General features: G+C 30.2%; 1 protein-coding gene across 5 annotated transcripts; it reads right to left on the bottom strand.

Moving 5' to 3' along the window:
* Positions 1 to 4,771: 4,771 nt before the first annotated feature.
* LOC114185629 (telomere repeat-binding protein 2-like) lies at positions 4,772 to 10,647 on the bottom strand. Of its 5 annotated transcripts, none has more exons than XM_028073473.1 (10): positions 10,330 to 10,647; positions 8,963 to 9,138; positions 7,945 to 8,863; positions 7,619 to 7,834; positions 7,473 to 7,526; positions 7,296 to 7,375; positions 6,869 to 7,110; positions 6,206 to 6,532; positions 5,911 to 5,993; positions 4,772 to 5,306 (listed from the first exon to the last, which is right to left on the bottom strand). In XM_028073473.1, exons 2-10 carry the CDS (start codon positions 9,041 to 9,043, stop codon positions 5,131 to 5,133), a joined length of 2,178 nt encoding a protein of 725 aa, XP_027929274.1. In that variant the 5' UTR covers positions 9,044 to 9,138; positions 10,330 to 10,647; the 3' UTR covers positions 4,772 to 5,130. The 5 variants fall into 5 exon arrangements, with proteins under 5 accessions (XP_027929274.1, XP_027929277.1, XP_027929276.1 ...); XM_028073476.1 differs by having other exon boundaries at positions 5,930 to 5,993; XM_028073475.1 differs by having other exon boundaries at positions 4,772 to 5,301; positions 5,930 to 5,993.
* Between the last annotated feature and the right edge of the window lie 2,501 nt (positions 10,648 to 13,148).

Raw genomic sequence — 13,148 nt, 5'->3', positions numbered from 1 at the left:
TTCCAACCTCATGTGAACAAAATCATCATTTTCATTCTGAAAATATTATAATAAACAAATTTTACAGACTAATTCTCTTATTATTAGAACTTATATTTAGTCGTCTGTTAAATATTAAATTAAATCACTATTTAAATATCAATAGATGTTGAATATTTTTAAAACTGTATAATTTAATCAGTTTAAAAAATATCTAGAAAAAAAAAAAAAAACTAGGAGGACTAATTTGTAGTTTCTAGGCATAACAAGTGTACCTGACTCTGCCACGTCACATTCCACTTCTTTACTAAGCTGGTGAGTGTGGTTCACGACACAACAATCCAGTCACATGAATTATAATTTAAGATATGAATACAAAACGAAAGAAAAAGTACTTTGGCTCCTGAAAATAAAATCCACACCAGTATTTTGAGACTGTATCTTCATTTATTATCATTTGATATTATTCTTTATTTTTATTCACTTTTTTATAAATATAAATTAATTTCCATTAAGATTATTTTACAAGATTATTTTATTCTTATAAAAATTATTAAATGACACCGAAGAATCTTTTTTCAAATAAAATATCTTTATTTAACCGCCAATTTTAATAACATAAAAATATATTTATAAAAATATTAATATATTAAGTTATGATGGAGTTTTTTCTTATTTTAATTAAATATCAAAGTATCACAAAATTAGGGATAAAAATAAATTTGTGATTAGGGATGTCAACGGGGCGGGTAGGGTACGGGTAGTAGCTCCCCTGTATCCTACCCGCTGGATAAATATCTGCCCCGTATCTGTACCCATATCTGTCGGTTATCTGTTTTGCGGGTATCCGTCTATTTTTTTTATATCCGCGGGTATCCACCGGTACTCGCAGGTATTTGAAAAATTATTTAAAAAATAAATATTTAATCATAAATTCAAATAAAATAAAATAAAATACATCACTGTCATCAATTTTAGATAAAGTTCAAATAAACTCAAGTTGATACAAGTCTAAATAATTGAAAAGTAAATATAAAATGATGTTCAATCCAATGAAAATTCTTTAATTAGTGTTTTGATCAACAAACTCACTTTTTCCTATTGATTCCTAAATAATAAACAAAATAAACAAATAATAAACCTCAATTGTCACGTGCCAAGTATTCTTATTTTGATTCCATTATTTGACAACAAACATACCATAAACATCATTGTCTATATAAGGTTTGATGTATATGTCCAATTTCAAAGAAAGGAAAGAGAAGAATGTCAAGGGGTGTAAGTTTAGCGGGTACGGGTATCCACGGGTATGGATATTATGATACCCGTACCTGCCCCGTTAACATGCGGGTATCAAAAATACCCGTATCCGCAGGTAGCGGATATCCATTTTTAATATCCATTTTCTAACCGTTGCAGATTTTATCCGCGGATACCCGCGGGTACGGATAAATTTTTTGACATCCCTATTTATGACGATTATCCGAACTTGAGCTTGTTCTTATTTTGAAAGAAAATTTTTATATTGACTTTATAATGATATAAGTATGGATAATATCTAATTTTTTTAATTGAATATGAGACAAAATGAGTATGTACATAATGCTCTGTCCTTTTTCTTATATCCGTTCTAATATTTATCTACTTTAGTTTAAATTATTAAAGTATCTACAAGATATACTTTTATCTTCAAGATATATTTTTATCTTATCACACCCATAATTATATATTTTCTTTTTTCTCTTTGTGTAATTTCGTTGAATCGGGAATTAAATTATTTATAATAAGACACATATTTAATATTTTTATTTTTTTTTAATATTTTTTTATTGTTTATTTTTATCATATAAAATATTATTTTGATATTTTTATATAATTATTTTTATTTTTCAACTCATTATTATAAATATATCGCTGTAATTATATTAAAACATTTTATTTACTATAATATAGTAATTTAATGTCATTATAATGAATTTTATTTATCATCATCCAACATTAAATTGAAGTTCAAAATGTAAAAAATTTGTAAAAAATTTATGCTAAATTTTAATTACGTTTAACTTTATTTTTGTGATTTTGTCTTAGTGATATACTATAATTTTTATTAGTGTCTTAAAGAAAAGAGTGCATTAGGATTTAGAGAAAAAAAAAGTAGAGATACATCTAAAATATTTTTAAATTTGGAAACTTGTTTTCTCTTTATAATTTTTAATAATATTTTCTTAATTTTTCAACTTCATTTCATTCACGTATGTAAATTTAATATTTTAGTTTTCATAAAATTTTATTTATAATCTCTTTCTAAATATATAATATTAAAAAAATAAAAATATGTTCATTTGAAAATTAATATTTAACAATATTATATTTCCTTTATCATAGTTTTATAATCGTTTATGAAAATTAATTTATTGATATTAAAATAGTAAAAAATGTGCATGAATACAAATATATTCATTATGGTAAATATGAAAATAAGATAAAAATAATATACCAGTTAGATATGAATATGAGAATTAAAATGAATTCTTTTTCTTTCTAAAAATAAATATATGATACTAATATCCAACAAACAACGAAGTTCAACAAAGATTGAAGACTATTTTGTTCTGAAAATGAATTAAAAGAAGGAGATATTGTTATCTTTCAAGTAGACAATGATTTCATCGAATCAAATGTTGAAGTATTCGTTAATGATTGTTGTTGTGATTAGATTAAACATAATTTTGTAATGTTGATGAATTGTGGTCATTGAATTTTGTTATATGACAATATAGTTGTGTACTTCATCAAGTATGGTTATTGAACTTTATTATATTACAATATAACTGTTTATAATAAATTGTTAAACTTTTTTTCATAATTTAATAATTTATAATAATTATTACAAATAATCTTGTGCATTGCACGGGTAAAAAACTAGTTTATAACATGAGAAAACATCAACATGAAATTCTTTTACGTACTTATTATTATATTGGTCATTAAATATTAAGTTTAATATTTAAAATAAAATATAACATCCGCTATAATGAAATATTCTGATTAAATATATTTAATATATTATATTTATTGTTAATATATTTTATTTAAAATTAGTTGGGGATAATGATAATTGTAATCACTACTTTCTGAATATATTATATATAATTTTCGCAGAAATTCCTATTTTAATTTCAGACAAGTACATGCATCATGACCTTTGATATCCTACTAAATATAGCTTTCATTAGTTGCTTTGTTCGACTGGTCCCTTTTTTGACTTAAAAACAGAAATCTTAAGAAATCTTACATCAACGTATTGCATGATAATTAGAAGAAAAAAAATAGTTTATTATCACTTTATCCTTTCTAGTTTCTCACTTTTTTAATTAATTCCCTTAAATATACATATTTTTACTTCATTTAATAGTGCTACTTTTAGACAAGAAAGAATGAAGCTAATGATTGCAGTGTTGGTGTGCTGAAAGGTTGGTGTGTGGATAATGCAACTGCTTCAGTGGAATGAAGTAGGAAGAAGGGAGTGAGAAAGATTGCAATGTGTAAAAGAGAGAGTTGAATGTGGACACTGAAATTGTAGAAGGATGACATTGTAACAGAAGAAGCCGCAAGAAACCCACCGGCCAGTCGGCAACGTAAGCTTCAGGTGAAATCCTACTTCGGTCGTTACCACCGTACATTCGATCGTTGACGATAATCTCATATAAAACAACATAGCATAGCAGCGCCACCGGCCACCGGCTAATTCGTGTAACACATGGTCATGTGATGTTTTCTTTGGTGGTTGACTCGTTTGCGGTTTGAAGCTGATTCAATTGAAGAACACAAACGAATGTGAAACGGTTGACGCCTCGGACGGAGCAAATGTGACATCGATCGCTGTGAGGTTAGTTTGCTTAGGAAGTGAGCTTTCGTTGCTGTCAACATGCTTTTGAAATCAAAACTATTTTCGAAAATATAATCTATTTTTGCAATAATTTATTCAAACTTAAGTCATGGACTACTACCATGCAAGATATTTGTAGGTCTTAAAAATCTATAAAATATAAAATATCATTACAGGAAATACTCATCTAATTTTTACATTTACTATTATAATTATAGATTTTACAATTTTCTTGAAGATTTGAGTGTGGAAGAAACTTTTTCACTTAAATCTCCTATCCATTTCTCTTTAAATCAACTAAGAACAATAATGGATATTTTGGTGGGATATTTTAAAACTTCTTCAAAAACACATAGGTCCAAATCGCCTATAGATAGATACTTTGAAGTCATTTCAACTTGTGTCACTTCATTGTTAAAATAAAGAGTAGATAATGTTGACACCACAAACTTTTTCTGAGATTTCATACATTCTTCTTTTTGCGAAGTGCGTCTTTTGGTGCAGACTGAGAGATTCTTTTCGAGCTTCACATTTAGACATGAATATTCTTATTAGTTTAGCTTTGCCTTTTTAAGAATATCTTTTTTGCATACGATGATAACCATATCAAGTATATTTATGTTCTTTAAATATAAGAATGGATATAAATGCCCTAACAAATCGTATTTAGAACAAGTCTTGAAGCTTTTTAGAAGCACTGTACTGTTGAATAAGCAAGTGCAGGTTTGTTTCTCAAAATGAAGAAAAACACACAAGATATAACAACCTAATATCAAATATGTAGAGTCAGGTGAAATTAGATTAATATAATGGTGAAAAGAAGTAGTCAACCATAAATTTGCAGAAGTAGTTTTCTCTTTTATTCCATTTCATGTGCAGTTTAAAAGTAAATTATGTGAAGAGTAGTCATAAGTCAACTTTTATTATGTAAGTGCACTATACAGCAATTAGCACATGGATAAAGCTCTAACTACAGTGATTAACATTATTAGCTTCTGTGGGTCCATAATTGAATTTGCAGATAAAGTTGTATCATCAACACGTGCTCCTCCAGTTACATACCGAACATGGACTTTGGAGTGGACAACCTGTTAGCAAATTCTCTACAGGAATCACTTGTTAAAATTGTTTACATGGTAGATGAAGTGTGGCATAGTACTAAAAAAGAAAGTGATAAACACATTTTTGATAAATAAATACAAATGACAGAAGATACTTTTAACAACCGATCTACAATGCCAGGTGGTGCTGTCATCAATGCCTTAAAGGAGAAGGCAAGGTTTTGAATGGTGCTTGAGCTGTTGCTTAGTCTGCTGCTGGGACCAATATGCGTGGGCCGTTAGAACCCTATCCAAAAGTTCCTGAGGAACAGGTTCTCCCCTCCTTTGCTGAGGGGATATTCTTGCAGTGTGCACCAGTGTTTTCCATTTATCCTGCACTATCCCATCCCTAAATCATATGCCAATACCTTTTCAAACATTGCTACCAACATGTTCTTTAATATAATATCATTTTCTTATGCATATTATATTCTGGTTTATTTACTCCAAACTATAAATGAATCATTCAAACTTACTTTGAGTAATAATGAAATGCTCAAAAGGGTGTCTAGATAATCCTATACTTTAATCTATTTCACCTTTTTCTATGCTAAATGAGGGCATCATACTGATGAAAGTGATCTTGTTCTTTTCATTTAAATCTCATCACTGTCTTTCCATAAATGGATAGAAGTATGATAATCAAATTTACACAGATCAAATTTTACGAGGGAAGTACATCACATTCCTTTTTATTTCGTGTCTGGCCAATTAAGTTTGGAAACAAAGCAAAAGATCATAAATGAAGCAATAAATGGTTTACCTAACTAACATGCAAAGAATTACTTGACTAGAAACGAAAATTAGATGGTTTTTAATGGAAGTTAACGGATGATGAAGAAGAAAGCGTGCCACCTAACAACCTGAGGTGTTCAAGTTTCTCGTCAACAATCCATTGGAGAAAGAATAAAATCCAGTACCAGAAAAACGTGCTAAACTTACGGTTCACACATGCTTTTACCTTCAAATCCACATATGTTCGATGCTTTGCATTATCAAAAGCACGAAGCTTAACATCACGCCACCTGATTTCCATCCACCAAAAAGAAACTATATAAAGGGATTGTCAAAAGGAAATGTAAAAAACTAAATTTGCCAATGCTAAAGACAAAAGCACGGTGAGAGACAAAGGCTAAAGTGTTGCATACTTTTTGAATTATGCACAAAGCTGACTTGATCGTAACGGTTACACTCTCAATCACTAAGTTGGACCAAACACAGACCAAAGTAATTTTACCTTCCAGTTCCAAGTTTTTCAACTGCTTGAACCAATGCTTCCACTTCAGCAACAGAAAAAGGCCTACGAATACGGCGCTGTGCAATCTCGGTTCGCTTTGACTTTTGATGTCCAGGTAGCACAGCCAGTGCCTCCATACCCATTTCAGGAACAGTAATAAGTTCTTTAGAATCTGACAATTTTTTTTCACCTGATGTGTTGATGGGAGAAGGAGCTGAATCATGATCACTTTCGACGAGGTTACCTAAACCTGTTGCTTGATGCTCAGCTAACATGTTAGAAAAGCCATGAATCCTTTGATGAATTACAGCAGGACTTGAAGGATACCTGAATATCAATTATCTTCCTTAGATAAAAAATAGAACATTTATGGAAAAGAAAGAAAGTATGAAAATTATTATGTTAGATGCAAATATTCTGCAACTTACATAATTCATATATAGTGAAGTGGGTCATTAGTTTTGATAAAGAAACAAGGAGAGAGAGAAAGAGAAAGGAAAGTGGCTTATTGCTAGAGTTATGGGACGAAAATATTATCTGCAAGCAACATTTCCATGAAAACAAACATCTCCAAGAAAAGATGAAATGTGTGGAGAGGCAGTGAAAGCCAAAGCATTAACCCAAGCAACGCACTAATGCATTCAATTGCAAGTTAATCATTACCCCATAAAAGGTTGAGGCATATCCGCACTAGGAACGCGAAGAGAACTAGTTGCACATGCAGGTGGTAGATTCTGTGAAAAATTAGGCTCCAAGGCGAATCCCAAAGCATCCAGGTGGTTATCATGAGAAATTCCAGTCTGGAGTAGAGTTTTACTGTCATCTCTAACCTTCTTTCCATGGAGAATCACTCCCACACGTAATCCACCTCCAAGTACTGCAGTCACTGCCTCCATCACTGTCCTCTGTAGAGCAAGATTGTCATAAATATGAGTTGCAGACCAACTTATTTGAAAGGTGCAAACATGATCATACCACATGATGCAGCATGTCAAGAATACACGGATACAGAAACAGATACCATACATCATTACTATCCAAATATAAAAAAAGATCATAGTGTGTATGGCATAATAGAATTCTATCATACCTTTAAGGACCCAATGGTTGCAGTTTCTGGAATCTCTATAAAAAGCTCGGGCACTCTAAATGATTTGATCCTAAGCTTCACTGGTTAAAAGAAATACATCTTCATGTAAGAACCCCTTTGAAGACATCAGTCAAATCAAAGAGTATATTACGAATAACTCTCTTAATCTTCCTATACCATGAGAATCTCTAGACCGTAATGCAGAGTGTCCCAAGGATGACGTTCCATGATCTGCATCAAAGTTTTGAAATTTATTTAGTAAAGATTTCCCGAGTGACCAAATAAATTCAATTCTAATGGAAGGAAATCATTCAGAGTAAAACCTTTGCTCATCCCTGAAGATGAATATGAAACACTTTGATTCGTTTCATTCTTGAGTGAAAAATAAGCGTCACCACTTCTGATATATCCGTTAGAATTTGTATCAGAGCTACATTTAAAAAGTTTCCTCTTTTTGAAAGGAATGTTCATTTGAGATCTTTGGCTTTTGTAGTAGTTCTTCCTATTGCTGTAAACTGGCTTCAAATTTCCATCCAAAACTAACACGTTTTCAATTGAAAAACAGACTAGTGAACAAGCAAGAATAGTGATGTGTGAAGAAACAAGAAAGCTTATAATTCCGTATGATTAAAAAAAAAAAAAAACTCACCACTATTAGATAACTTATCAGGCTTGGATTCTTGAGCAACTTTAAGATATTTTGAAGCCAATCTTTTCTTTATTTTTCTATCATCTATACAAGTAATTGGTCTACAGGACTTTATTTTGGTACTAGGGTGAGCACACCCAGAAAAGTTTTCGTCATCATCTCTACTATCTACTAGTACATTGTCACAACCTTTGGACAATGAGCTATGAGGCATGCTGTCGTCATACTCAGACAACTTGGCATTGCAACAAGAACTTACCAGTGCTGGAGGTTTTTCATCCATGTGATCCTCAGAACAGCACAACACAGTCCCAGTATCCATGGGAGTCTTCCCAAACTTAACATCTTTTACTTTACTTACATCACCATCTAACTTGCAGCCAATACTCTCTGGACTTCCAGAAGAAGCTAATTCAACTTTGCTAGCTATATTTTCAGTTCCATTTTGGCCTTTCCCATCCACCAGTGTTTCAGTAACAAACTTCTCTGAGCAACTAGAACTTGTTACTATAGAAGCAATGCATGAATGGCCTTCAATTTCATGAACTGCGAATTCCTTCAAACAACAATTTTGATTGTACACTTGGGAAGAAATATTAGAGAAACATTTTCTATCACTACTTCCTTCGTCTGAAAGCTCAGCTTTTAATGGTTTATTTGCATCTGGGCATCCTTCTTTGACAAATTCATGCTGACATCTTTTGTCACAACTTGCTTCATCAGAAAGCTCAGTTTTTAATGGTTTATTTGCATCTTGGCACTCCTCTTTTACAAATCCATCCGTATCTTTTTCCAATGAACTATCGCTACATGTGGTTGGATTCTGTTTCTCTTGCAATAAATTGTCAGCTACGGTGGCCAATAAGTCAAATGCACACATTTGATTCTCTTCCAACCTTCTTTGAAATGTGGCGTTCCTCTGAGAAATATTAAAATAAAACATGGATTGGTTTCAAACTCTGAAACTAAATAGAAAATAGTAATTAGCTCCAAATCAGAAATAGAACTCATTTTTTACCCTAGCTGATCTAGTAGCTCGGCGCTTGGTTGGCACCTGATGTCCATTAAAGCTATAATATGACCTCTTCTGCAACACCATATCTCAGAGGAACCATGCCAATAAAGGATTGATCAAACACGAAACATCAGACGTCCAATACACGTTGCTTGATCCCACCGTTCTCAATATAAAACCTGACAATAAATACTCATTAGTTATAGCCCAGATGCATTATAGTGAACTAGAATAAACCAAGGTTTATGCTACTAAAGTGGTGAATGCCAAAACATATTGTCTGATACAGAAACTGATCTTATCTTCCCCTACATTATGCAAGGGCGTTAAATTATCTAGTAAGGGCAGTAGCTTAAACCAGATGGAGAACGGGTTTAGCTCAAATAAGTGTCTTATGTTTAAAATGGGGACTAAGTTCAGAAGCTGCTACACTGAAAGCAAATATCACGCTAATATTTTTTAAATAAAAACACACAACAATTCAAAAAGAAAATCAAGTGGTTTTTTAACATTTGCAGAATCAAACTTTCACATTTTAAATATTTTTATCCATCAAACTCCAACTGTATGTTCTCTAGTTCAGATGCATGAAACCAAATTGTACGCTCACTTCAACAGTCTCGATCCCAACTGGTACCTTAGGGAAGCCAATTCAGTTCCATTGGATCAAAGTACCTTGAGGATAAAGGTTATTGATTACATATATGTATATCAATATTTGTACGTAATCATTTTACCAAATGGGAAAATTGGTGCCTAAAACTAAAAACCAAAACCTTTGTACAGAGAAGTAAACATTGAAAATAGACTTAGATAAAGACACAATAAGGAAGCAGGGTGTAAGATACAATTTGCCAAAAAAAATCCCATAAAGCAACAGTTTCCTCAAAAGTCCAAAAGTGAAATTAAAAAGTAAAGGTAGAAAAAATAATTGACAGATAGAGGTTAAATGAGAAAAGAAGAAAAGGATACAAAGACGAGGCTAGATTCCAGTCATGTTCACCAGAAGAGGACTAAACTAAATTCAGACCAATAGAGATCTAAAATCATGGAAGAAGATTGAAGTCGGAAAACAACCAATTTACAACCAAAACCCATCACATGATGCCCGAAACACAGAGATCAAATCATCACAAGCTCGAATTCATTAATTGAAGTAAAAGAGGGTCTTAGAAACTGAGAATTCATCTCCTAAAACCATGAAACAGTTCCCATATAAAATCATAGGTCAATATTCCAATTTTTGTCTTCCCGAACCACAAGAACCACAAGTCAAACCCCAAGGATAAGCCCGATATTTAAGAAGTAAAAAAAAAAACTTAGCATATTTTCGAGAAACAAAACCCATCAAAGCTCGACATGACCATCACCTCTTGGCAAAGATTATGGTTCAAAGACGAAACCTTTAACTCCCAGAGAATGTAAATTTGGGCAAATATTTTCAATTTCAAGAGGGGGAATTGTGAGAGAGAATTCAGAGTAGAAACGATTCCTACCGGGAAAACAAAAGAGAGTCTGAATTAGGCAGGAAATGTTGGTTTAAGAGGGTGGGGATTTAGAGATTTGTGCTTTTCTCTCATTGTGAATCTGAAATGTGAAATGTAAAATGTGAATCTGATAGAGATTATGATAATGTGTTGTGAATGGCTAAAAGTAAAACCCTATGAAAACCACCAAAGCAATGGCTTAAACCCCAAGAGTTTATAGCATTGACCGTACGTCAGTGTGACCGGAGCTCTCGGTGATTGCAAGGAAGGGCACAGGATATAGTAGGTCGATGATAAGGCACCTAAAGACCGGTTCCACGCAATTGGATGGGCCAACGCACAACCAGATTCCGCCACGTGGCACCCTTTCGATCATGTGGTCGCTTCTGGTCTGAACCATCGTGAAACACGCCGGCTCCTCACATTTAATCTCTCACTACTGCTACTCCCGCTATACCCTATAATTATTAATTAATTACACTTACTTTGCATTTCAATTTCATTTCTGTCTAATTTGGGGGCATTATTTGTGTGTCTTGTCACTTCCTTACGTCTTCATCATGCACTTGCATTCTGGTAAGTCAGAATGCATGCACCTACAAATTATAAAAACATTAAAATATATAATTGATTCTTATTTTCGTTATTTTATTTAATTTTGTCATCATGTTTAATTAGATCTTTAATTTAATTAAATTTAGGTTAATTTATCTTTTCATTAGTGTTTAAATAGTTAATTTTTTAACAGTACATATCATGTATCATCTTACGATATTTTTTTTTTTAATTTTAAAAATAATTGTTCACGTGTCAAGTCATAATTATGTCACGTGTCAATGTTAGTGTCACGTGTCAATATGTGGTTACATTGATTTTTTGTTCAATTTAGTTTATATATTTATTATTTTTGTTCAATTTAGTTCTTATATATGTTATTTTTGTCCATTTTTATCCCAATTTTGGTTAATTTTTTTTTCTAATATTTATATTCTAAAATACTGATACTTCTAAAAATGAAATTTAAAAATATTTCAAATATTAGAAATATTATAGAAAAGTAAACTAATATTTATAAAATTAACATTTAAATATAAAACATTTTAGATTTTAATTTAATATCTAAAATGAAATAAAAATATTAAATATTTTAGATTTAAATGTCAATTTACAAATGTTAATATATATTTTTGAAACATTTAATAATTATATTTTAATAATATTTAAATAATTATATTCTATTTAATAATTGAATATAAGAATTATATTCAATTTATAATTAAATATAATAATTTATAATTGATTTTCAAAAATAACTAATAATAAAGTAAATTATATATATATATATATAATATTTATAAAAAATTAAATTTGGTCTCAACTTGAAAGAGAAAAAATTGTTTCATTTTAACAAAATTTTGGATTAAATTAAACAAAAATAATGAATATATGGATTGCATTGAACAAAAATAATGAATATTGAGACTAAATTGAATAAAACATAATAATACAATCACAGACTGACACATGACACAATTGTGAATTAACACGTGGAATATTTTTTTGAAACTAAAAAAATAAAAAAAGAATTACAAAAATTACAAAAATTAAAAAAAATCAAGAGCTGACATGTGGCATGTACTGTTCAAAAACATTAACTATTTAAACAAAGTTAGTAAAAAAGACTAAATTAACCAAAATTTGACAAAAATATAAATTTAATTGAACACAAAACTAAAATGAAGACTAAATAAAATAAAAATAACAAAAATAAAGACTAAATGTATATTTAAGTCTTTAAAAAATTAGAAAGATGAAAATCGATAGAATTTGACGTGTGAATGGAAAGTGTTGACACCCTTATTGAATGTGAAGTAGCCTTTTGAAATAAAAACACAAATTGACAAAAAATTGTAATGGAAGTTCAAGAAACTGTAATGGTAGTTTTTTTTTTCCTCTTATTATTATTATTATTTAATATAAAAATATAAGAAACCATATGACAATTTTATGTTAAAACCTTTTTTTAATTTTTAACTTAACTTAAATAAAATAACATAAATCTAATTTTTTATTTTTTAATTAACATTTATATTTTTGTTTTGAGTTTTTATTTTTTGACTCCTATTTCTAAAAATTACTTAAACACCTATATTATTATTATTATTATTTTAAAACAAAATACAAAGAAAATTTTTTAATTTTTTTTAATTTTTAATATATATATATATATATATATTTATTCTTTTTTGATTAACTTTTTTTGGATTTTTGGAAAAACAATTTTTTTAATCACTAAGAAAAAACGACGAGGATCTGCGTATTCTCTTTCGTACAAATTTTTAAAATTTACTATTTAATCTTTTTTTAATCATCATATGGGATTTATATGTTATGTACAACGAATTTGATGACAACTTACAAAAATCTACCCTTATTTTATTAACTGGGTGGCCGACATGAAGAAAAAAAAACAGGTCGCAAAATTTATGTGCCACGAATTTGCTTAGAATTCGCAAAAACGACAAGTAGCTGCGTATTATCTTTCGTACAATTTTTTTAAATTTACTATATAATATTTTTTTAATCATCCTATGGGATTTACATGTTATGTACCCCAAATTTGATAACAACTTACAAAAATCTACCCTTATTTTTTTCACTAGGTGGCCGGCTTGAAGAAAAAAACAAGCCGCAAAATTTAT

The sequence above is a fragment of the Vigna unguiculata genome, chromosome 5, assembly GCF_004118075.2.
Source record: "Vigna unguiculata cultivar IT97K-499-35 chromosome 5, ASM411807v1, whole genome shotgun sequence".
NCBI classification, from domain to species: Eukaryota; Viridiplantae; Streptophyta; class Magnoliopsida; order Fabales; family Fabaceae; genus Vigna; species Vigna unguiculata.
The sequence above is the reverse complement of the archived record's forward strand: the minus strand, read 5'-3'. Positions and strand labels throughout refer to the sequence as shown.

Coding starts and splice junctions, on each gene's coding strand:
- LOC114185629 (XM_028073473.1), bottom strand. CDS start 9,043: ATGGTGTTGCAGAAGAGGTCATATTATAGCTTTAATGGACATCAGGTG. Junction 6,533..6,868: donor ATGCCTCAACCTTTTATGGG/GTAATGATTAAC, acceptor ATTGATATTCAG/GTATCCTTCAAGTCCTGCTG. Junction 5,994..6,205: donor GAAAAACTTGGAACTGGAAG/GTAAAATTACTT, acceptor GATGGAAATCAG/GTGGCGTGATGTTAAGCTTC.